The sequence below is a fragment of the Gobius niger genome (assembly GCF_951799975.1).
Source record: "Gobius niger genome assembly, chromosome: 1".
NCBI lineage: Eukaryota > Metazoa > Chordata > Actinopteri > Gobiiformes > Gobiidae > Gobius > Gobius niger.
Genome location: NC_136852.1, coordinates 1477657 through 1503514, shown reverse-complemented (window position 1 = coordinate 1503514; position 25858 = coordinate 1477657). Strand labels below are relative to the sequence as shown.

Sequence of the window (25858 nt, the reverse complement as noted above, 5' to 3'; positions counted from 1 at the left end):
GAATTGTTTCATTCAGAAACATGTGATTCCGAAGGACCGAGCACTTCCGGGATGCACGCGGGCTCGGGCTGTGATTGGCTTGAGCGATCACGTGACTTTAGATGCAGATAGACCACACTTTTTCAATCGCTTTTCTGTCATTTTTTGTTCTGGGCCGAAACAAACTACAATAAAGTTATTACATGTTTTAACCCCTTAACTCCCACCTGAACCGAGCACATTTTCTCCAGTTTGGCTTTACCCCAATCCAAAAGCTTCTGGAAAAAAGGTGTGAAAATAGCGACAGAATTGAGACAAAAACAATGATGGAAATGTGACAAAAAAAATAACAAAAATTTGATTAAAAATTGACAAAAAAATAACAAAAATGTGACAAAAAAAGACAAAAATTTGACAAAAAAATGACAAAAAAATGTGACAAAAAATGACAAAAATGTGATAAAAATTTGAGGAAAAAAATGACAAAAATGTGACGAAAAAATAACAAAAATTTGATTAAAAATGGACAAAAAAATAACAAAAATGTGACAAAAAAATAACAAAAATGTGACAAAAAATAACAAAAATGTGACAAAAAAATAACAAAAAATTGACAAAAAAATAACAAAAATGTGACAAAAAAATAACAAAAATGTGACAAAAAAATAACAAAAATGTGACCAAAAAAAGACAAAAATGTGATAAAAATTTGACAAAAAAATGTGACAAAAAATGACAAAAATGTGATAAAAATTTGAGGAAAAAATGACAAAAATGTGATAAAAATTTGAGGAAAAATGACAAAAATGTGATAAATATTTGAGGAAAAATGACAAAAATGTGACAAAATTTGACAAAAAAATAACAAAAATGTGACAAAAAAAATGACAAAAATGTGACAAAAAATGACAAAAATGTGATAAAAATTTGAGGAAAAAATGACAAAAATTTGACAAAATTTGACAAAAATGTGATAAAAATGTGACAAAAAATGACAAAAATTTGACAAAATTTGACAAAAAAAATAACAAAAATGCGACAAAAAAATGACAAAAATGTGACAAAAAAATAACAAAAATGTGACAAAAAAATGACAAAAATGTGGCAAAAAATGACAAAAATGTGATAAAAATGTGACAAAAAAATGACAAAAATGTGACAAAAAAATGACAAAAATGTGACAAAAAAATAACAAAAATGTGACAAAAAAATGACAAAAATGTGGCAAAAAATGACAAAAATGTGATAAAAATGTGACAAAAAAATGACAAAAATGTGACAAAATGCTAACAAAAAATGACAATTTGATAAAAATTGGACCAAAAAATGACAAAAATGTGATAAAAAATTGACGGAAAAATGACAAAAAAATTGCAAAAATGAGTTGAATACCCAACAAAAAAATGATGGAAAAAGATCCTCTCGGTTCAGGCGGGAGTTAAGAGGTTAATGTCTTTAAACTGATGGGAGGAAATGGTGAAAAAAAAATGAGAAATTGGGTATAAAAAATGAGAAAAAATTATGGGGAAAAAAAGGGGAAAATACAGATTTAAAACTGCACCACAGTAGTTCTCTGTGCGCCCTCTTTTATTTTGGTTTATTCTGATTTTAAATAACCACAGGACTCCGGGAACGTTTCAGCTGAATTTATTGCAACAGAGTTTTATTTTGAAGCCGTGAAAGCGCCAGGACCAGGCTTTTATTGTGAAGTGAACACTGTACAGTTTCCTCTTTCGCGTTTGCATAGAACCCACTCGCGTTTCAACGAAAAGACAAAATGTGCTTTGGCTGAATTTATGACCGGACTCCGACTCCCACGATGCACCTGACCCGCGTCAGAACACGGCGGCGTCAGATGCCCTTCCGGAGGGCGGGGGAGGAGGGGGGAGAGTTCAGCCCAGAGTGAGCTGCTCCAACTCCTTCAACAACTGAGACTCTTTCTGCAACTTCTCCATCTGAGAAAACAGACACAGGGTCAAAAACCGGGACTAAACCTGGTCCACCTCCGAACCCCCTCCTTAACCAAGTGCAGCATTACCTAAATCTAAAACCTTACAGCCAGAGGAACGCCTCATTTGAAAGCTAAGACCCACAAAACTCATTTAAACGGATTTCTTTTTCTGACATTTCTATTCATTGCATTGTCAGTTTTCGTCTCATTTTAGTTGCTATCATGTTGCTAGTTTTTCGTGAAGCTTTAAGATTTGGGTTATGGCCCTAATAGTAGTAGTAGTATTAGTAGTAGTAGTAGTAGTAGTAGGAGTAGCAGTAGTAGGAGTAGCAGTAGTAGTAGTAGTATTAGTAGGAGTAGCAGTAGTAGGAGTAGCAGTAGTAGCAGTAGCAGTAGTAGTAGTAGTATTAGTAGTAGCCGTAGTAGTAGGAGCAGTAGTAGAACTAGCAGTAGCAGTAGCAACAGTAGCCGTAGTAGTAGTAGTAGGAGTAGCAGGAGTAGTAGTAGCAGTAGCATTAGCACTAGCAGCACTAGTAGTAGTAGTAGTAGCAGTAGTAGTAGTAGTAGCAGTAGTAGCAGTAGCAGTAGTAGTATTAGTAGTAGTAGTAGTAGTAGTAGCAGTAGCACTAGCAGCAGTAGCACTAGTAGCAGTAGTCGTAGCAGTAGCCGTAGCAGTAGTCGTAGCAGTAGCAGTAGCAGTAGCACTAGCAGTAGCCGTAGTCGTAGTAGTAGCACTAGCAGTAGTAGTAGTAGTAGCTGCAGCAGTAGTAGTAGTAGTAGCTGCTGCAGTAGTAGTAGTAGTAGCTGCAGCAGTAGTAGTAGTAGTAGCTGCAGCAGTAGTAGTAGTAGTAGCTGCAGCAGTAGTAGTAGTAGTAGCTGCAGCAGTAGTAGTAGTAGTAGCTGCAGCAGTAGTAGTAGTAGTAGCTGCAGCAGTAGTAGTAGTAGTAGTAGTAGTAGTAGTAGCTGCAGCAGTAGTAGTAGTAGTAGCTGCAGCAGTAGTAGTAGTAGTAGTAGTAGTAGTAGTAGCTGCAGCAGTAGTAGTAGTAGTAGTAGTAGTAGTAGTAGTAGCGGCGGCGGCGGCGGTAGTGGTACTGGTGGTACTGGTGGTAGTGGTAGTGGTAGTGGTAGTGGTGGTGGTGGTGGTGGTACTGGTGGTACTGGTGGTAGTGGTAGTGGTAGTGGTAGTGGTAGTGGTAGTGGTAGTAGTAGTAGTAGTAGTAACAGATCTCTTTTTCTGACATTTCTAGTCATTGCATTGTAAATTGTTCGTCACATTTTTGTTGCATTTTCATCCTCATTTTCGTCGCCATCTTGTTGCTAATTTTGTCAAGAAGCTTTTAGATTTGGGTAAAGCCACACTGGAGAGAATGTGCTCAGTAAGGGTTAAAGTAGTACCTGGTTTTTCTGTAGGACTTTCCCAGACGCCTGCTGCTCCTTCAGCTCATCGATGGCTTTCAATTTCTGAACCAAACATGACTTTTTTTAAGTGATCAGCGATTATTTAATATTTCTTACTTTATTTGAGGTAAAGCTTTAGAAACAAACATTTGAAAAACTGTCGAAAAGTGCAGAAAAATGAACAGTATTAAGTTTCTGTCATTTACTGAGTTCTTTACCTTTCGGAGGTTCTTGATTTTCTTGTCGGTCTCCGGATCTCCGCTGCTGGGCTCTGATTGGCTGACGGGGCTGGGCTCTGGCTCTGATTGGGTGCTGTTTGAGTTGGGGGCGGGGTCTGACTCCTTTGCTTCCTGTAAAAACAATAAAACTGTTACTGTGATGTTTTCCTGATGTTTAGGTCATGTTTGGGTCATGTTTGGGTCATGCTTGGGTCATGTTTGGGTCATGTTTCGGTCATGTTTCGGTCATGTTTAGGTCATGTTTGGGTCATGTTTGGGTCATGTTTGGGTCATGTTTGGGTCATGCTTGGGTCATGTTTGGGTCATGTTTCGGTCATGTTTCGGTCATGTTTAGGTCATGTTTGGGTCATGTTTGGGTCATGTTTGGGTCATGTTTGGGTCATGTTTAGGTCATGTTTAGGTCATGTTTGGGTCATGTTTAGGTCATGTTTAGGTCATGTTTGGGTCATGTTTGGGTCATGTTTGGGTCATGTTTGGGTCATGTTTTGGTCATGTTTTGGTCATGTTTAGATCATGTTTAGATCATGTTTAGATCATGTTTTGGTCATGTTTTGGTCATGTTTTGGTCATGTTTAGGTCATGTTTAGATCATGTTTAGATCATGTTTTGGTCATGTTTTGGTCATGTTTTGGTCATGTTTAGATCATGTTTTGGTCATGTTTAGATCATGTTTTGGGTCATGTTTTGGTCATGTTTTGGTCATGTTTAGATCATGTTTGGGTCATGTATGGGTCATGTTTGGGTCATGTTTTGGTCATGTTTTGGTCATGTTTAGGTAATGTTTTGGTCATGTTTTGGTCATGTTTGGGTCATGTTTGGGTCATGTTTGGGTCATGTTTGGGTCATGTTTGGGTCATGTTTAGATCATGTTTGGGTCATGTTTGGGTCATGTTTTGGTCATGTTTGGGTCATGTTTGGGTCATGTTTGGGTCATGTTTGGGTCATGTTTTGGTCATGTTTTGGTCATGTTTAGATCATGTTTAGATCATGTTTTGGTCATGTTTTGGTCATGTTTAGATCATGTTTAGATCATGTTTTGGTCATGTTTTGGTCATGTTTTGGTCATGTTTAGATCATGTTTAGATCATGTTTAGGTCATGTTTTGGGTCATGTTTTGGGTCATGTTTTGGTCATGTTTTGGTCATGTTTAGATCATGTTTGGGTCATGTATGGGTCATGTTTGGGTCATGTTTGGGTCATGTTTGGGTCATGCTTGGGTCATGCTTGGGTCATGCTTGGGTCATGTTTGGGTCATGTTTGGATCATGTTTGGGTCATGTTTGGGTCATGTTTGGGTCATGTTTAGATCATGTTTTGGTCATGTTTAGATCATGTTTTGGTCATGTTTGGGTCATGTTTGGGTCATGTTTAGATCATGTTTTGGTCATGTTTTGGTCATGTTTGGGCAGTTCTCTCTGACCTGTTTGGCGGCCTTCTTGGCCTCCCTCTTCCTCTGGTTCTTCAGGGCGGTTTTGGACAGGTTCTTGTCGGTGGAGCCGGGCTTCATGTTCTGAGCCGGCTCCTCTTCGTGCTGAAACAAAACCGTTAAACCTTCAGGAACTAAGCAGCGCACGGTGTATTAGTGTTGGTGACTTTAATCCTGGAAGCAACCCATCAAAGTAGCAGTCGCAGTCGCAGTCGCAGTCGCAGTCGCAGTAATAGTAATAGTAATAGTAATAGTAATAGTAATAGTAATAGTAATAGTAATAGTAATAGTAATAGTAATAGTAATAGTAATGGTAATGGTAATGGTAATGGTAATGGTAATGGTAATGGTAGTGGTAGTGGTAGTGGTAGTGGTAGTGGTAGTGGTAGTGGTAGTGGTAGTGGTAATGGTAATGGTAATGGTAATGGTAATGGTAATGGTAATGGTAATGGTAATGGTAATACTAGCAGTAGCAGCAATAGCAATAGCAGTAGTAGTAGTAGCAGTAGTAGCAACACTAGCAGTAGTAGCAGCAGCAGTAGTAGCAGTAGTAGCAGTAGTAGTAGCAGTAGTAGTAGCAGTAGCAGTAATAGCAACACTAGCAGTAGTACTAGTAGTAGTAGTAGCAGTAGTAATTGCAATAGTAGCAGTAGTAGCAACACTAGCAGTAGTACTAGTAGTAGTAGCAGCAGTAGTAATTGCAATAGTAGCAGTAGTAGCAACACTAGCAGTAGTACTAGTAGCAGTAACAGCAATAGCAATAGCAATAGCAATAGCAATAGTAATAGTAATAGTAATAGTAGTAGTAATAGTACTGACCAGTTTGGAGGAGGCGGAGGGCGGCAGGTGCCTCAGGGCGGGCGGGCGGTAGGCCTGGGTGGGCGGGGCTTGTGTAGACCCCAGCTCAGTGGGTGTGGTCTGATAAGTGATTGGTCGCTCTGGGTAACTTCCAAAAGGAGTGTCCTGCCATCGAACCTCCCAAAGCTCCGCCCCCTGTGGGCGAGACACGGGACAGGCTCAGGCGACACGTTCATAGATAATTACTGTGTAATTACTAAAACTGTGTAGTCACTGTAATAACTGTGTAATTATTGTTCATAAATGAAATTAGTGGTAGTAACTGTAAATACTGTAATGACTAATGACTGCAATTATTGTAATGACTGTATTTACTATATATATATATATATATATATAATATATAAATACTGTAATAACTGTAATAACTGTGTAATAACTGTGTAATAACTGTGTAATAACTGACTGTGCTCGTACCTGTGCTTCCCACTGGTGCAGCACGGCGCCGGAGTAGTGCCACACTTTGAAGCCGTTACCGACGCGTAGCCGCGGGGAGCAGGTCGCCGTGACGACGTGCTCGCCGTCGGGCGCCCAGGCGAAGTGGGTGGAGTCTGGCGCCTGAGGTTTACACACCTGGACGGGGAAAAACAAGTGAACTTTCACAGAAGAGAGTTTCGATGGAGCTGCAGTTTGTGAAACGGAATCAAACACAGGGACAAAAAACTGAGGTCCTGATGTTTACAGCGTGTTCTCTGCTCTAAGCCCCGCCTCTCTGCTCTAAGCCCCGCCTCTCTGCTCTAAGCCCCGCCTCTCTGCTCTAAGCCCCGCCTCACTTCTCTAAGCTCCGCCTCACGTCTCTAAGCACCGCCTCACTTCTCTAAGCCCTGTCTCTCTGCTCTAAGCCCCGCCTCTCTGCTCTAAGCCCCGCCTCTCTGCTCTAAGCCCCGTCTCTCTGCTCTAAGCCCCGCCTCTCTTCACCACTTAAACAACTGACATGTTTCAGAATCAGACAGAGTAAAGTAGGTTCTGTTTCCCTCTTTGTGTTGTACCTGTTTGTGTACTTGTGTTTGTGTGTTTGTGTGTGTGTGTGTGTACTTGTGTTGTACCTGTTTGTGTTTGTGTGTGTGTGTTTGTGTTGTACCTGTTTGTGTTTGTGTGTGTGTGTGTGTTTGTGTGTGTGTTTATGTACTTGTGTTGTACCTGTTTGTGTTTGTGTACTCGTGTACTTGTGTTGTACCTGTTTGTGTTTGTGTACTTGTGTGTGTGTGTGTGTGTGTGTGTGTGTGTGTGTGTGTGTTTGTGTATTTGTGTGTGTGTGTGTGTGTACTTGTGTTGTACCTGTTTGTGTACTTGTGTACTCGTGTTGTACCTGTTTGTGTTTGTGTATTTGTGTGTGTGTTTGTGTGTGTACTTGTGTTGTACCTGTTTGTGTTTGTGTACTTGTGTGTGTGTGTGTGTTTGTGTACTTGTGTACTTGTGTACTTGTGTTGTACCTGTTTGTGTTTGTGTACTTGTGTGTGTGTGTGTGTTTGTGTACTTGTGTACTTGTGTACTTGTGTACTTGTGTGTTACCTGTTTGTATTTCTTCACGTCCCAAACCTCCATCTGTCCTCGCAGGTTCCCAAACCCGGCCAGGACCAGGATGTGGCCCTGTGGACTGAGAGGGCGGTCAGGGCGGGGCCACAGGGGGAATACAGTACCTGCAGTACTTTCTAAAGTACCTGCAGTAGCTTCTAAAGTACCTGCAGTAGTTTCTTAAGTACCTGCAGTAGTTTCTAAAGTACTAAAGTAGTTTCTAAAGTACCTGCAGTAGTTTCTAAAGTACCTGCAGTAGCTTCTAAAGTACCTGCAGTAGTTTCTAAAGTACTAAAGTACCTGCAGTAGTTTCTAAAGTACCTGCAGTAGTTTCTAAAGTACCTGCAGTAGTTTCTAAAGTACCTGCAGTACTTTCTAAAGTACCTGCAGTAGTTTCTAAAGTACCTGCAGTAGTTTCTAAAGTATCTGCAGTAGTTTCTAAAGTACCTGTAGTAGTTTCTAAAGTACCTGCAGTACTTTCTAAAGTACCTGCAGTACTTTCTAAAGTACTAAAGTACCTGCAGTAGTTTCTAAAGTACCTGCAGTACTTTCTAAAGTACCTGCAGTAGTTTCTAAAGTACCTGTAGTAGTTTCTAAAGTACCTGCAGTACTTTCTAAAGTACTTGCAGTAGTTTCTAAAGTACCTGCAGTACTTTCTAAAGTACTAAAGTACCTGCAGTAGTTTCTAAAGTACTAAAGTACCAGTAGTAGTAGTAGTAGTAGTAGTAGTAGTATAAAGTACCTGTAGTAGTAGTATAAGTACCTGTAGAAGTATAAAGTACCTGTAGTAGTAGTATAAGTACCTGTAGTACGCGGCGTTTCGAGGCCCTGTAGTAGTAGTAGTAGTAGTAGTAGTAGTAGTAGTAGTAGTATAAAGTACCTGTAGTACGCGGCGTTTCGAGGCCCTGTAGTAGTAGTAGTAGTAGTAGTAGTAGTAGTAGTAGTAGTAGTAGTAGTAGTAGTAGTATAAAGTACCTGTAGTACGCGGCGTTTCGAGGCCCTGTAGTAGTAGTAGTAGTAGTAGTAGTAGTAGTAGTAGTAGTAGTAGTAGTAGTAGTAGTATAAAGTACCTGTAGTACGCGGCGTTTCGAGGCCCTGTAGTAGTAGTAGTAGTAGTAGTAGTAGTAGTAGTAGTAGTAGTAGTAGTAGTAGTAGTAGTAGTAGTAGTAGTAGTAGTAGTAGTATAAAGTACCTGTAGTACGCGGCGTTTCGAGGCCCTGTAGTAGTAGTAGTAGTAGTAGTAGTAGTAGTAGTAGTAGTAGTAGTAGTAGTAGTAGTAGTAGTAGTAGTAGTAGTAGTAGTAGTAGCAGTAGCAGTAGCAGTAGCAGTAGTAGCAGTAGCAGTAGCAGTAGCAGTAGCAGTAGTAGTAGTAGTATAAAGTACCTGTAGTACGCGGCGTTTCGAGGCCCTGTAGTAGTAGTAGTAGTAGTAGTAGTAGTAGTAGTAGTAGTAGTAGTAGTAGTAGTAGCAGTAGCAGTAGTAGCAGTAGCAGTAGCAGTAGCAGTAGCAGTAGTAGTAGTAGTATAAAGTACCTGTAGTACGCGGCGTTTCGAGGCCCTGTAGTAGTAGTAGTAGTAGTAGTAGTAGTAGTAGTAGTAGTAGTAGTAGTAGTAGCAGTAGCAGTAGCAGTAGCAGTAGTAGCAGTAGCAGTAGCAGTAGCAGTAGCAGTAGTAGTAGTAGTATAAAGTACCTGTAGTACGCGGCGTTTCGAGGCCCTGTAGCAGTAGTAGTAGTAGTAGTAGTATAAGTACCTGTAGTACGCGGCGTTTCGAGGCCCGGTCCCGAAGTCGAACACGGGGTCACAGCGCAGGTTATAAACCGTGGCCTTCGCCGGCATGAACCCGTAAACCACACAGAACTCTGCGGCGCTCGGACTCCAGGACACGTCGTAGATCGGGCCGCTCTTGGCTGCGGAGACAGGAGTACGTGCAGTCGCAGTAGTATAGTAGTAGTACTGCAGTATTGTAGTAGTACTGCAGTATTAGTACTCACGCAGCTGGACCAGAGCCGTCTCTCCGTTGACGCCCAGAAAGTGCAGAGTCTGTTCTCCGTAATACGACGCTCCGCTCTTGTCCACCTCCGTGCTCGCCGTCACCAGCACCGCCGTCGCTATGGAAACAGAGTCAAGCCTTACCCTATTGTGCATGTTTTGGAGTCTGGCGTTTCCACGGTGACGCACCTTTGCGGTTCCAGTGCATGAAGACTTTGTCGGCTTTGAAGAAGCTCTTGTTGGCGAGCGCCGCCGTGGGCCCGCCCAGCGCCGGGTACTGGTACAGGCGCACGAACGACGGCGCCCCCTTCGTGCCGGGAACGTACACTGCAATCTGCAGGAGAGAAGAAGAACGGCTCAGGAGGAGCAGACAGAACGTACACTGCAATCTACAGGAGAGAAGAAGAACGGCTCAGGGAGGAGCAGACAGAACGTACACTGCAATCTGCAGGAGAGAAGAAGAACGGCTCAGGGAGGAGCAGACAGAACGTACACTGCAATCTGCAGGAGAGAAGAAGAACGGCTCAGGGAGGAGCAGATGGAACGTACACTGCAATCTACAGGAGAGAAGAAGAACGGCTCAGGGAGGAGCAGATGGAACGTACACTGCAATCTGCAGGAGAGAAGAAGAACGGCTCAGGGAGGAGCAGACGGAACGTACACTGCAATCTACAGGAGAGAAGAAGAACGGCTCAGGAGGAGCAGATGGAACGTACACTGCAATCTGCAGGAGAGAAGAAGAACGGCTCAGGGAGGAGCAGACGGAACGTACACTGCAATCTACAGGAGAGAAGAAGAACGGCTCAGGGAGGAGCAGACGGAACGTACACTGCAATCTACAGGAGAGAAGAAGAACGGCTCAGGGAGGAGCAGATGGAACGTACACTGCAATCTACAGGAGAGAAGAAGAACGGCTCAGCGAGGAGCAGACGGAACGTACACTGCAATCTACAGGAGAGAAGAAGAACGGCTCAGGGAGGAGCAGATGGAACGTACACTGCAATCTACAGGAGAGAAGAAGAACGGCTCAGCGAGGAGCAGACGGAACGTACACTGCAATCTACAGGAGAGAAGAAGAACGGCTCAGGGAGGAGCAGATGGAACGTACACTGCAATCTACAGGAGAGAAGAAGAACGGCTCAGGGAGGAGCAGATGGAACGTACACTGCAATCTACAGGAGAGAAGAAGAACGGCTCAGCGAGGAGCAGACGGAACGTACACTGCAATCTACAGGAGAGAAGAAGAACGGCTCAGGGAGGAGCAGATGGAACGTACACTGCAATCTGCAGGAGAGAAGAAGAACGGCTCAGGGAGGAGCAGACGGAACGTACACTGCAATCTACAGGAGAGAAGAAGAACGGCTCAGGAAGGAGCAGACGGAACGTACACTGCAATCTACAGGAGAGAAGAAGAACGGCTCAGCGAGGAGCAGACGGAACGTACACTGCAATCTACAGGAGAGAAGAAGAACGGCTCAGGGAGGAGCAGATGGAACGTACACTGCAATCTACAGGAGAGAAGAAGAACGGCTCAGCGAGGAGCAGACGGAACGTACACTGCAATCTACAGGAGAGAAGAAGAACGGCTCAGGGAGGAGCAGATGGAACGTACACTGCAATCTACAGGAGAGAAGAAGAACGGCTCAGCGAGGAGCAGACGGAACGTACACTGCAATCTACAGGAGAGAAGAAGAACGGCTCAGGGAGGAGCAGATGGAACGTACACTGCAATCTACAGGAGAGAAGAAGAACGGCTCAGGGAGGAGCAGATGGAACGTACACTGCAATCTACAGGAGAGAAGAAGAACGGCTCAGCGAGGAGCAGACGGAACGTACACTGCAATCTACAGGAGAGAAGAAGAACGGCTCAGGGAGGAGCAGATGGAACGTACACTGCAATCTGCAGGAGAGAAGAAGAACGGCTCAGGGAGGAGCAGACGGAACGTACACTGCAATCTACAGGAGAGAAGAAGAACGGCTCAGGAAGGAGCAGACGGAACGTACACTGCAATCTACAGGAGAGAAGAAGAACGGCTCAGGAGGAGCAGACGGAACGTATACTGCAATCTACAGGAGAGAAGAAGAACGGCTCAGGAAGGAGCAGACGGAACGTACACTGCAATCTACAGGAGAGAAGAAGAACGGCTCAGGGAGGAGCAGACGGAACGTACACTGCAATCTGCAGGAGAGAAGAAGAACGGCTCAGCGAGGAGCAGACGGAACGTACACTGCAATCTACAGGAGAGAAGAAGAACGGCTCAGGAGGAGCAGACGGAACGTACACTGCAATCTGCAGGAGAGAAGAAGAACGGCTCAGGGAGGAGCAGACGGAACGTATACTGCAATCTACAGGAGAGAAGAAGAACGGCTCAGGGAGGAGCAGACGGAACGTACACTGCAATCTGCAGGAGAGAAGAAGAACGGCTCAGGGAGGAGCAGACGGAACGTATACTGCAATCTACAGGAGAGAAGAAGAACGGCTCAGGAGGAGCAGACGGAACGTACACTGCAATCTGCAGGAGAGAAGAAGAACGGCTCAGGAGGAGCAGACAGAACGTACACTGCAATCTACAGGAGAGAAGAAGAACGGCTCAGGGAGGAGCAGACGGAACGTACACTGCAATCTACAGGAGAGAAGAAGAACGGCTCAGGGAGGAGCAGACGGAACGTACACTGCAATCTACAGGAGAGAAGAAGAACGGCTCAGGAGGAGCAGACAGAACGTATACTGCAATCTACAGGAGAGAAGAAGAACGGCTCAGGGAGGAGCAGACGGAACATACACTGCAATCTACAGGAGAGAAGAAGAACGGCTCAGGGAGGAGCAGACGGAACGTATACTGCAATCTACAGGAGAGAAGAAGAACGGCTCAGGAGGAGCAGACAGAACGTATACTGCAATCTACAGGAGAGAAGAAGAACGGCTCAGGGAGGAGCAGACAGAACGTACACTGCAATCTACAGGAGAGAAGAAGAACGGCTCAAGGAGGAGCAGACGGAACGTACACTGCAATCTACAGGAGAGAAGAAGAACGGCTCAGGGAGGAGCAGACAGAACGTACACTGCAATCTACAGGAGAGAAGAAGAACGGCTCAGGAAGGAGCAGACAGAACGTACACTGCAATCTACAGAAGAGAAGAAGAACGGCTCAGGGAGGAGCAGACGGAACGTACACTGCAATCTACAGGAGAGAAGAAGAACGGCTCAAGGAGGAGCAGACGGAACGTACACTGCAATCTACAGGAGAGAAGAAGAACGGCTCAGGGAGGAGCAGACGGAACGTACACTGCAATCTACAGGAGAGAAGAAGAACGGCTCAGGAGGAGCAGACAGAACGTACACTGCAATCTACAGGAGAGAAGAAGAACGGCTCAGGGAGGAGCAGACGGAACGTACACTGCAATCTACAGGAGAGAAGAAGAACGGCTCAGGAGGAGCAGACAGAACGTACACTGCAATCTACAGGAGAGAAGAAGAACGGCTCAGGGAGGAGCAGACGGAACGTACACTGCAATCTACAGGAGAGAAGAAGAACGGCTCAAGGAGGAGCAGACGGAACGTACACTGCAATCTACAGGAGAGAAGAAGAACGGCTCAGGGAGGAGCAGACGGAACGTACACTGCAATCTACAGGAGAGAAGAAGAACGGCTCAGGAAGGAGCAGAGGGAACGTACACTGCAATCTACAGGAGAGAAGAAGAACGGCTCAGGGAGGAGCAGACGGAACGTACACTGCAATCTACAGGAGAGAAGAAGAACGGCTCAGGAGGAGCAGACAGAACGTACACTGCAATCTACAGGAGAGAAGAAGAACGGCTCAGCGAGGAGCAGACGGAACGTATACTGCAATCTACAGGAGAGAAGAAGAACGGCTCAGGGAGGAGCAGACAGAGGATAAACCGGGACTAAAGCCAGAGCTCAACCAGGAGCCAAACACTGACGGAGAATAAGCTTTAAATGTTACCCTTTAAAATCGACATAACGTCCAGAGCCAGGTTTAAATAACGGAAACATCACCGTCTTTTATCCATCTTTTGATTTATTAATGTATCGCTGGACTTGTCCCTCCTCCTTATCTGCACCAGCCGCTCCAGCCTGGGCTCTCAGGACCTCCTCCTGCTCTCAGGACCTCCTCCTCCTCTAAGGACCTCCTCCTCCTCTAAGGACCTCCTCCTCTCAGGACCTCCTCCTGCTCTCAGGACCTCCTCCTCCTCTCAGGACCTCCTCCTGCTCTCAGGACCTCCTCCTGCTCTCAGGACCTCCTCCTCTCAGGACCTCCTCCTCCTCTCAGGACCTCCTCCTCCTCTCAGGACCTCCTCCTGCTCTCAGGACCTCCTCCTGCTCTCAGGACCTCCTCCTCTCAGGACCTCCTCCTCCTCTCAGGACCTCCTCCTCCTCTCAGGACCTCCTCCTGCTCTCAGGACCTCCTCCTGCCCTCAGGACCTCCTCCTGCTCTCAGGACCTCCTCCTGCACATGCTCCTGTGTATGTTCCTCCCGTCTTTAGCCGCTGTGTCTCCCACACAGGAAATGCCCATATTTGGATCACAGCGTCATCTCGGTCACAGCCTTTCCTGCTACACGTGGACACCAAACCTGTGAGTGTTTGTGAATGAATGAGCGAGAGAACGACCAGGGAGACACAGACATGACGGAGTCACTTCCTGGAAGACGTTCAGGAGGAGACCCAGACCTCTGAACCTGCTTTCTAACAAACGCGCTGATGAAGGTTTGATGAAGGTTTGATGAAGGTCTGATGAAGGTCTGATGAAGGTCTGATGAAGGTCTGATGAAGGTCTGACCTTGCTGGGCTGTGCTCCCGGGGACAGGGCGTAGCCTAATCTGAACCTGCTCTCTAACAAACGCGCTGATGAAGGTCTGGATGAAGGTCTGATGAAGGTCTGATGAAGGCCTACCTTGCTGGGCGGTCCTCCCGGGGACAGGGCGTAGCCTGATCTGAACCTGCTTTCTAATAAACGCTCTGATGAAGGTCTGGATGAAGGTCTGATGAAGGCCTACCTTGCTGGGCGGTCCTCCCGGGGACAGGGCGTAGCCTAATCTGAATCTGCTTTCTAACAAACGCGCTGATGAAGGTCTGATGAAGGTCTGATGAAGGCCTACCTTGCTGGGCGGTCCTCCCGGGGACAGGGCGTAGTCCGAGACCTTCTGCATGTGCAGCTTGTTGGCGATCGTGTCTGAAACAAAGAGCCTCACGTTCATAAAGAAGAAAACCTGAAGGAAAGGATGAAGTGAAGGACGTTCTGACTGAAGTCGTTGTTCTCGTAGAAGTGCAGCTCGTTGTTGACGCTCCTCACGGCGAGAGACTCGTCCTCGGACCAGCTCGGGCACCTGCCAAACACAAGAGCAGCAGGTTCAGACCCCTGTGCCAGATGCCCTCCCCCCCCCTCCCGTCTCACTGACCAGAGCTCCACCTTCTTCTGGAACAGGGCCTTCAGCAGGACGCCGCTCTGAACCTCCCACAGCTGGAGGTTGGCCTCGCCCTGAGAGCTCTGCGCCGACTCTGGAGGAACATCACAGTCACTCTGATGTTACGGTATAGGTACTTACTGTAGGGCTGATGTTACGGTATAGGTCGTACTTGTGTAGGGCTGATGTTACGGATGTTACGGTTACGTTTTTTTAATAACATTTTTGTCATTTTTTTGGTCAATATTTTGTAATTTTTTTTTCAAATTTTTATCAGATTTTTGTCATTTTTTCTAATTTTTTGGTCAAATTTTTTGTCAATTTTTTGTAATTTTTTTGTCAAATTTTTAATCACATTTTCGTCATTTTTTGGTCCATTTTTTGTCATTTTTTGGTCAAATTTTAATTTATTTTTTTTTGTCCATTTATCACATTTTTGTCAATTTTTTGGAATTTTTTGGTCAGATTTTAATCCATTTTTTTGTAAATTTTTTGTACTTTTTTGTCAGGTTTTGTCAATTTTTTGTCACTTTTTTGACACATTTCCATCATTGTTTTCGTCTCAGTTCTGTTGCTATTTTCACAGCTTTTGTCCAGAAGCTTTTGGACTGATGTTTCGGTATAGGACTGATGTTTCGGTATAAGTCGTACTTGTGTAGGGCTGATGTTACGGTATAGGGCTGATGTTTCGGTATAGGTCGTACTTGTGTAGGGCTGATGTTTCGGTATAGGTCGTACTTGTGTAGGGCTGATGTTTCGGTATAGGTCGTACTTGTGTAGGGCTGATGTTACGGTATAGGTCGTACTTGTGTAGGGCTGATGTTACGGTATAGGTCGTACTTGTGTAGGGCTGATGTTACGGTATAGGTCGTACTTGTGTAGGGCTGAGGTTACGGTTATGTTTTTATTAACATTTTTGTCATTTTTTTTGTCAATATTTTGTCATTTTTTGGTCAAATTTTTATCAGATTTTTGTCATTTTTTGTCCATTTTTTGTAATTTTTTTGTCAATTTTTTTTTTAAATTTTGTCATTTTTTCGTTCCATTTTTTATCAAATTTTTGAATTTTTTTGGTCAACTTTTTGTAATTTTTTGTCAATTTTAAATCAAATTTTAGTCATATTTTTTTGGCCATTTTTTATCACATTTTTGTCATTTTTTGTAATTTTTTTTGTCAATTTTTTGGTCAAATTTTTTGTAATTTTGTGTCAAATTTTCGCCATTTTTTTGTGTCCATTTATCACATTTTAGTCACATTTTTGTCAAATTTTGTGTCAAATTTTTGCCATTTTTTTGTGTCCATTTATCACATTTTTGTCAATTTTTTGTAATTTTTTTCGTTCCATTTTTTTGTCACATTTTTGTCATTTTCTTGTCATTTTTTTTTTATCACATTTTTGTCACGTTTTGTCATTTTTTTGTCATTTTTTAGACAAATTTTTGTACTTTTTTTGTCAATTTTTTGTCACATTTCCATCATTGTTTTTGTCTCAGTTCTGTTGCTATTTTCACAGCTTTTTTCCAGAAGCTTTTGGACTGATGTTTCGGTATAGGTCGTACTTGTGTAGGGCTGATGTTTCGGTATAGGTCGTACTTGTGTAGGGCTGATGTGTCGGTATAGGTCGTACTTGTGTAGGGCTGATGTTTCGGTATAGGTCGTACTTGTGTAGGGCTGATGTTTCGGTATAGGTCGTACTTGTGTAGGGCTGATGTTACGGTATAGGGCTGATGTGTCGGTATAGGTCGTACTTGTGTAGGGCTGATGTTTCGGTATAGGTCGTACTTGTGTAGGGCTGATGTTACGGTATAGGTCGTACTTGTGTAGGGCTGATGTTTCGGTATAGGTCGTACTTGTATAGGGCTGATGTGTCGGTATAGGTCGTACTTGTGTAGGGCTGATGTTTCGGTATAGGTCGTACTTGTGTAGGGCTGATGTTACGGTATAGGTCGTACTTGTGTAGGGCTGATGTTACGGTATAGGTCGTACTTGTGTAGGGCTGATGTTACGGTATAGGTCGTACTTGTGTAGGGCTGATGTTTCGGTATAGGTCGTACTTGTGTAGGGCTGATGTTACGGTATAGGTCGTACTTGTGTAGGGCTGATGTTTCGGTATAGGTCGTACTTGTGTAGGGCTGATGTTACGGTATAGGTCGTACTTGTGTAGGGCTGATGTTACGGTATAGGTCGTACTTGTGTAGGGCTGATGTTACGGTATAGGTCGTACTTGTGTAGGGCTGATGTTACGGTATAGGTCGTACTTGTGTAGGGCTGATGTTTCGGTATAGGTCGTACTTGTGTAGGGCTGATGTTACGGTATAGGTCGTACTTGTGTAGGGCTGAGGTTACGGTATAGGTCGTACTTGTGTAGGGCTGATGTTACGGTATAGGTCGTACTTGTGTAGGGCTGATGTTACGGTATAGGTCGTACTTGTGTAGGGCTGATGTTACGGTATAGGTCGTACTTGTGTAGGGCTGATGTTTCGGTATAGGTCGTACTTGTGTAGGGCTGATGTTACGGTATAGGTCGTACTTGTGTAGGGCTGATGTTACAGTATAGGTCGTACTTGTGTAGGGCTGATGTTACGGTATAGGGCTGATGTTTCGGTATAGGGCTGATGTTTCGGTATAGGGCTGATGTTACGGTTACGTTTTTTTTAATAACTTTTTTGTCATTTTTTTGGTCAATATTTTGTCATTTTTTTGTCAATTTTTTATAATTTTTTTGTCAATTTTTTTTCAAAATTTTGTAATTTTTTCGTTTTATTTTTTATCACATTTTTGAAATTTTTTGGTCAATTTTTTGACATTTTTTGTCATTTTTTGTCAAATTTTTATCAAATTTTAGTAATTTTTTTGTCACATTTTTGTCATTTTTTCCCCAAAATTTTGTCATTTTTTTGTCATTTTTTGGTCAAATTTTTGTACTTTTTCATCAATGTTTTCTCACTTTTTTGTCACATTTCCATCATTGTTTTCGTCTCAGTTCTGTTGCTATTTTCACAGCTTTTTTCCAGAAGCTTTTGGACTGATGTTATGGTATAGGTCGTACTTGTGTAGGGCTGATGTTACAGTATAGGTCGTACTTGTGTAGGGCTGATGTTACGGTATAGGGCTGATGTTACGGTATAGGGCTGATGTTTCGGTATAGGGCTGATGTTTCGATATAGGGCTGATGTTTCGGTATAGGGCTGATGTTTCGGTATAGGTCGTACTTGTGTAGGGCTGATGTTTCGGTATAGGGCTGATGTTTCGGTATAGGGCTGATGTTTCGGTATAGGGCTGATGTTTCGGTATAGGTCGTACTTGTGTAGGGCTGATGTTTCGGTATAGGGCTGATGTTTCGGTATAGGGCTGATGTTTCGGTATAGGGCTGATGTTTCGGTATAGGGCTGATGTTTCGGTATAGGGCTGATGTTTCGGTATAGGGCTGATGTTACGGTTACGTTTTTTTTAATAACTTTTTTGTCATTTTTTTGGTCAATATTTTGTCATTTTTTTATAATTTTTTTGTCAATTTTTTTTCAAAATTTTGTAATTTTTTCGTTTCATTTTTTATCACATTTTTGGAATTTTTTGTCAATTTTTTGACATTTTTTGTCATTTTTTGTCAAATTTTTATCAAATTTTAGTAATTTTTTTGTCACATTTTTGTCATTTTTTCCCCAAAATTTTGTCATTTTTTTGTCATTTTTTGGTCAAATTTTTGTCATTTTTTCATCAATGTTTTCTCACTTTTTTGTCACATTTCCATCATTGTTTTCGTCTCAGTTCTGTTGCTATTTTCCAGAAGCTTTTGGGCTGATGTTACGGTATAGGTCGTACTTGTGTAGGGCTGAGGTTACGGTTATGTTTTTATTAACATTTTTGTCATTTTTTTTGTCAATATTTTGTAATTTTTTGGTCAAATTTTTTATCAGATTTTTGTCATTTTTTGTCAATTTTTTGTAATTTTTTTGTCAATTTTTTTTTAAATTTTGTCATTTTTTCGTTCCATTTTTTATCAAATTTTTGAATTTTTTTGGTCAATTTTTTGTAATTTTTTGTCAATTTTAAATCAAATTTTAGTCATATTTTTTTGGCCATTTTTTATCACATTTTTGTCATTTTTTGTAATTTTTTTTGTCAATTTTTTGGTCAAATTTTTTGTAATTTTGTGTCAAATTTTTGCCATTTTTTTGTGTCCATTTATCACATTTTAGTCACATTTTTGTAATTTTTTTCGTTCCATTTTTTTGTCACATTTTTGTCATTTTCTTGTCATTTTTTTTTATCACATTTTTGTCACGTTTTCTCATTTTTTTGTCATTTTTTAGACAAATTTTTGTACTTTTTTTGTCAATTTTTTGTCACATTTCCATCATTGTTTTCGTCTCAGTTCTGTTGCTATTTTCACAGCTTTTTTCCAGAAGCTTTTGGATTGATGTTTCGGTATAGGTCGTACTTGTGTAGGGCTGATGTTACGGTATAGGTCGTACTTGTGTAGGGCTGATGTTATGGTATAGGGCTGATGTTTCGGTATAGGTCGTACTTGTATAGGGCTGATGTTACGGTATAGGTCGTACTTGTGTAGGGCTGATGTTTCGGTGTAGGTCGTACTTGTGTAGGGCTGATGTTTCGGTATAGGGCTGATGTTTCGGTATAGGGCTGATGTTTCGGTGTAGGTCGTACTTGTGTAGGGCTGATGTTTCGGTATAGGGCTGATGTTTCGGTATAGGGCTGATGTTTCGGTATAGGGCTGATGTTTCGGTATAGGGCTGATGTTTCGGTATAGGGCTGATGTTTCGGTATAGGTCGTACTTGTGTAGGGCTGATGTTTCGGTATAGGTCGTACTTGTGTAGGGCTGATGTTTCGGTATAGGTCGTACTTGTGTAGGGCTGATGTTACGGTATAGGGCTGATGTTTCGGTATAGGGCTGATGTTTCGGTATAGGTCGTACTTGTGTAGGGCTGATGTTTCGGTATAGGGCTGATGTTTCGGTATAGGTCGTACTTGTGTAGGGCTGATGTTTCGGTATAGGGCTGATGTTTCGGTATAGGTCGTACTTGTGTAGGGCTGATGTTTCGGTATAGGGCTGATGTTTCGGTATAGGTCGTACTTGTGTAGGGCTGATGTTTCGGTATAGGGCTGATGTTTCGGTGTAGGGCTGATGTTTCGGTATAGGTCGTACTTGTGTAGGGCTGATGTTTCGGTATAGGTCGTACTTGTGTAGGGCTGATGTTTCGGTATAGGGCTGATGTTTCGGTATAGGGCTGATGTTACGGTATAGGTCGTACTTGTATAGGGCTGATGTTTCGGTATAGGTCGTACTTGTGTAGGGCTGATGTTACGGTATAGGTCGTACTTGTGTAGGGCTGATGTTACGGTATAGGTCGTACTTGTGTAGGGCTGATGTTACGGTATAGGTCGTACTTGTGTAGGGCTGATGTTTCGGTATAGGTCGTACTTGTGTAGGGCTGAGGTTACGGTATAGGTCGTACTTGTGTAGGGCTGATGTTTCGGTATAGGGCTGATGTTTCGGTATAGGTCGTACTTGTGTAGGGCTGATGTTTCGGTATAGGTCGTACTTGTGTAGGGCTGATGTTACGGTATAGGTCGTACTTGTGTAGGGCTGATGTTTCGGTATAGGGCTGATGTTTCGGTATAGGTCGTACTTGTGTAGGGCTGATGTTTCGGTGTAGGTCGTACTTGTGTAGGGCTGATGTTACGGTATAGGGCTGATGTTTCGGTATAGGTCGTACTTGTGTAGGGCTGATGTTACGGTATAGGTCGTACTTGTGTAGGGCTGATGTTACGGTATAGGTCGTACTTGTGTAGGGCTGCCACGTGGCCAGGATGTTGCCCTGGGGAGAGAACTGGAGCAGGACGGTCTTGGGGAGCTCCAGGGTGGTCACTGTGGTCCCGTCTGAGCTCCTCACCACGTGGACTCTGTGAAAACAACACCTTCAACATGAACCTGCTCAGACCTGACCTGCATCTGGACAACGTCAGGACAGGAAATGACCTTTAACCTCTTAACTCCCGCCTGAACCGAGAGGAGCTTTTCTCTCACGTCAATAGATTATTTTTCCATCATTTTTTTGTTGGGTATTCAACTCATTTTTTCATCCATTTTTTTAATCACATTTTTGGTCATTTTTTGGTCCAATTTTTGTAAAAAAATTTTTTTTATTTTTTTCCAATTTTTTTCCAATTTCCCCCCCAATTTTTTTCAATTTTTTTGTCATTTTTTGGTCAAATTTTTGTCATTTTTTTCCATTTTTTTATCTCATTTTTGTCACATTTAGTCATTTTTTGGTCAATTTTTTGTAATTTTTTAAACATACCGCGACCCACTGAAAAAGGTTCTGTGACCCACTTCTGGGTCCTGACCCACCAGTTGAGATTCACTGTTTTACTGCAGGACCAAGTGGGATATTCTGCCAGGGCATTTTTTGAACCCTGACACTATTTCTTGCATGTTTAGAGTCTGTAAAAGGAATTTGATCTCTCATTAGCATAATAATATTTCTCAAAATCATCTTGAGGGCCAGAGGTTCTGAGCTGGAGGGCCAGATTTAGCCCGCGGGCCTGACGTTGCCTACCCCTGGGTCATAGGGACGAGGGTGGACATTTCTTTGTAATAACTCATAATCTCAGAATATCAAATGTGGAGACTAGCGAGGTCTCTCTAGTAATATAACAGCTCAACAGCCTCCCCTTTTGGAGGGACAGAGAACTGCAGCTCACAAGCATCAGGCACGTTCTATCTTCAGACTTTAATAATAACATTTCAGTTCAAAAATCTTTATAAAAATCAAATGACGGTGAATAAAATCTAACAATGTTGTGATGTCATAAAGATACTGGGCTGATGATCATGTCGGTCCTTCTGAAGTAAGAAATCCACCTGTACTTCTGAATAAGTGCAGCTCAGACCCAGTGTTCATTTTGACAACATATTTTAATTTAGTCGACTTTGCTTTGATAATATTAACCTCTTAACTCCCGCCTGAACCGAGAGCATTTTCTCCAGTTCAGCTTTACCCAAATCCTGTAGGCCAGTGCAACTCATTTGAAAGCTAAGACCTACAAAACTAAATTGATCTTTTTCCTCACGTCACATTTTTATTCATCACTTTTTTTGTTGGGCAGTCGTCTCATGTTGGTCAAATTTTTGTGACTTTTTTCTCATTTGTTTCTCAATTTTTTCTCAATTTTTTGTACATTTTTTGTCACTTTTTCGGCAATTTGTTCGATTTTTTGTATCCATTTTTTGGTCACTTTTTGGTCACTTTTTGGTCACTTTTTCGTCAAATTATTAGCATTTTTTTTGTCAAATTCTTATCAGTTTTTTGTCCATTTTTTCCCTCAATTTTTTCACATTTTCGTCTCAGTTTTGTTGCTATTTTCACACCTTTCTCCAGAAGCTTGTAGATTGGGGTAAAGCTGGAGAAAATGTGCTCGGTTCAGGTGGGAGTTAAGGGGTTAATATTGTTCCTCTGCTTCATGGAGCTGCTCCACATAATAAAGCTCAGAGCGGCTTCTATAGCAGAGAATTTACATGATCTGAGGCTCTTTCAGACTGTCATAGTAGTAGTAGTAGTAGTAGTAGTAGTAGTAGTAGTAGTAGTAGTAGTAGTAGTAGTAGTAGCTCAGACCTGACTTTACTACATTAACGTGGGGGTTTTACCCTTTGGCGTTGCACCAGGCGAAGAGCGCCCCATCTCGGCTGAAGGTCACGGAGCGACTCGGCGCCGGGTCCCTGAACACACGGAAGGACACGTGTTTAAAGCGTGTTATGGAGGGAAGGCATGTGCAGAACTCACGTCTGGAAGGCGGCGTGGGGCTCACACGTCGGGCCGCAGAACAGAGAAGTCCCTTGGGAACCCCGCACTGGAACCAGCACACGACAACAGGGTTAAACCACATTCTGAGTTTAATGATACAGTTAAACATGGAGAACGAGCAGAGGCGGGAAATACGTCATCTGTGTGAAGAAATGCAGAATATGCAGTTTAAATGTTAAGAAATCAGGAAACATGGGGGATTGGGAAACAAAATTAGGGGAAAAATGTAGAAAAAAATCAGTAAAAGAAATTGGAAACATTTGAGAAAAAAAAAATGGGGTAAAAAAAATACAAAACATCGGGTGATTTTTTTGGGGGGGAAATTAGAAAAGACTGAGGAAAAAACATGAAAAAAATTGGGGAAATGTTCGGAAACAATTGGGGGAAAAGTGGAGGAATTTGAAAAACATTTGGCAGAAAAGTGAGGAAAAATTTAGAAAAAAAGTGGAAAAATTTGGGAGGAAAGACTTTTTTTTTTTTTGCTTGATGAAAAAAATTAGAATAATAGTGGAATTTTTCTTTTTTTAATCAAGCAAAAAATGTGGGGACATGAGGAAAAGATGGGGTAAAGATTGAAAAAATAAATTCTACATTTCTTAAAAAGTTTGAAAAAAAATTGGGCATATAAAATAAAATGTATGGAGATTGTGTTTTGTCCGCCCTTTAGTCGTCTGTTCAGGACAAATATCTTACTGTGTGATGTAAATGAAGATGATAGCAGAAATTCTTGTGTCAGCGTTATCGATATTATCATCGATATCGTCCAGGCCAAACAGAAGCATGGCCTGCAGCACCCCCTGGTAGATAGTTTGTGAACTGCAGGCAATATTAACCCCTTAACTCCCACCTGAACCGAGCACATTTTCTCCAGCTTTACCCCAATCCAAAAGCTTCTGGAAAAAAGGTGTGAAAATAGCAACGAAACTGAGACGAAAACAATGATGGAAATGTGAAAAAAGTGAGAAAACATTGAGGAAAAAGTGACAAAAAAATTACAAAAATGGACAAAAATTTGACAAAGTGAGAAAAATTCGATGAAGAATTGAGGAAAAATGGACAAAAAAGTGACAAAAAAATTAGAAAAAAATGAAGAAAAAGTGACAAAAAAATTACTAAAAATTACAAAAAATTGACGAAAAAGTGACAAAAAATGAGAAAAAATTTACCAAAAAATTACCAAAAAATTACGAAAATTTTAGAAAAAATGGACGAAAAAGTAACGAAAAAGTGAGAAAAAAATGACGAAAAATTTAGAAAAAATTGAAGAAAAATTTAGAAAAATTTGACGAAAAAGTGACAAAAAATTACAAAAATTGACAAAATTAGACAAAAAAGTGATAAAAATTTGACGAAGAATTGAGGAAAAATGGACGAAAAAGTGACGAAAAATCACGAAAATTTGACAAAAATGAGACGACTGCCCAACAAAAAAAGTGATGAAAAAAAATGAGGAAAAAGATCCATTCAGTTTTGTAGGTCTTTCAAATGAGGCGTTACACTGGCCTACAGGATTTGGGTAAAGCTGAACTGGAGAAAATGCTCTGGGTTCAGGCGGGAGTTAAGAGGTTAATAAATAGGATTTATGCACAGAAAAAGTATTTTGGGGGTAAATTGTGTCCCTCAGCGCCCCCTAACTAAAACATCTTCCCACGGCTCTGAACAGAAGCACCTTCCAAATCCAAACCAGTCATCTTAAAGGCAGACTATGACACTCCTCTTTTACATCCGTCATAACAAAGTGCGCTGCCGTAAGTAAAGCTTTTCCAGAGCACCGTCCACTTGTGTCCAACTTCAGCGTCCTCTGGTTTCGGCGGGGATTTATCCAGAAATCCACCGTTACACACGCGTCCCGAACCCCACGAAAATCTCTATTCACTTCGCGCATTTGTCCTTGTGAGTGAAAATCCAATTATTTTAAGCAGCAAAGTCGGCATGACGAATTAGTGACGCATTCTTCACAATTCGGCTCTGACATAAACACCAAGTAGATTTTCCTTTAGCTCAATTCATCCACTTTACAACGACACGCGATACATTCCGAGGCGCTGTGGGATTAGCGAAAAATAACGCGGATTTACAGAAAAGGGAGCAAATAAATGTAAATATGATGATTAACTGTAGTTTCTGCTCATGCCGAAGTGATCAGTGACAGAGCCAGAGTTTGCTCAACCAGAGTATTGTCACTTTGCTATTTACATAAAGCAGGAAAATCTGTGTAAACATAAACATGTCATTCATCTCGAGGCTATTCGCTGATTGCAGTTGTTGTGTATTCCCTCACTAAACTAAGATGGCGCTTTAACGAAGGTGATTCTGGTTTGTATTTTGAACCACGTGTTTAAAAACAACCCGACACTGACGCGTTACGGCGAAATACAGAGTTTAAATCGTAGTTTTAACAGAACCCACCTGCCAACAGCGGGACGGGGGGCGCCATGTTTACGTTCACCGGATGTGAGTACGAGCGCGTAATGACGTATTTGGAGGAGGCGTGACCCGCAGTGCCACGTCAGCGTCGGACTTCGCTCAAAACTCGGGAAAATCCGAATCAAACTCGAGTTTTCGGAGTTTAACGCGTTGGTGTGAAATACAGAGTCCGTTTGTGAAAGTTGTTTGTGTTTTAAGCGGAGTTTGAAAGTTTGTTTGCGTGAAGCTGATGACGTACGTCCAAAACACGGAGCGCTTCCGGTTTCAAAGTAAAAGGCCTCATTTCGGAAAACGGGTTTAAATTAACCTCTTAATCCCCGCCTTAACCGAGCGCATTTTCTCCAGTTCAGTTGCTTTTTTGTACATTTTTTGTCATTGTTTTGTTGCTTTTTCATCATTGTTTCCGTCGAAAACAATGATGGAAATGTGACAGAAAAGTGAGAAAACATTGACAAAAAAGTGACAAAAAAGTGGCAAAAATGTCCCAAGAAATTGACAAAAAATTGTTGAAAAAATTAAAAAAAAATTGACCAAAAATGTGATAAAAAATTTACAAAAAAATGACAAAAAATTGATAAAAAATGTACGAAAAAATGACAGAAATGTGACAAAAAATGTGACAAAATGTGACAAAAAAATGACAAAAATTTGATTAAAAAAAAGACAAAAATTTGATAAAAAATATTACGAAAAAATGACAAAAATGTGACAAAAAATGACAAAAATGTTGACAAAAAAATGACAAAAATTTGACTAAAAAAGTGACAAAAAAATCACAAAAATTTGATAAAAAATTTTACAAAAAAATGACAGAAATGTGAC

General features: G+C 42.0%; 1 protein-coding gene across 1 annotated transcript; it reads right to left on the bottom strand.

Annotated features, from left to right (window-relative positions):
* Window positions 1-1616: 1616 nt before the first annotated feature.
* On the bottom strand, window positions 1617-25066 carry eif2a (eukaryotic translation initiation factor 2A). Its single transcript, XM_079563183.1, has 17 exons — window positions 25019-25066; window positions 22589-22655; window positions 22453-22524; window positions 20590-20708; window positions 14776-14875; window positions 14621-14703; window positions 14476-14549; window positions 9545-9689; window positions 9358-9474; window positions 9117-9273; window positions 7363-7447; window positions 6268-6423; window positions 5812-5985; window positions 4987-5097; window positions 3547-3678; window positions 3326-3391; window positions 1617-1934 (listed from the first exon to the last, which is right to left on the bottom strand). The coding sequence occupies exons 1-17, from the start codon at window positions 25044-25046 to the stop codon at window positions 1872-1874; spliced, it is 1749 nt and encodes a 582-aa protein (XP_079419309.1). The 5' UTR covers window positions 25047-25066; the 3' UTR covers window positions 1617-1871.
* Between the last annotated feature and the right edge of the window lie 792 nt (window positions 25067-25858).

What these genes read in the sequence shown, in the direction of transcription:
- eif2a (XM_079563183.1), bottom strand. Translation starts at nt 25,046, where the DNA reads ATGGCGCCCCCCGTCCCGCTGTTGGCAG. An exon ending in CACGTGGCAGCCCTACACAA is followed by an intron (nt 14,876 to 20,589) that starts GTACGACCTATA and finishes ATGTTCCTCCAG; the next exon opens with AGTCGGCGCAGAGCTCTCAG. An exon ending in CAGAAGAAGGTGGAGCTCTG is followed by an intron (nt 14,704 to 14,775) that starts GTCAGTGAGACG and finishes TGTGTTTGGCAG; the next exon opens with GTGCCCGAGCTGGTCCGAGG.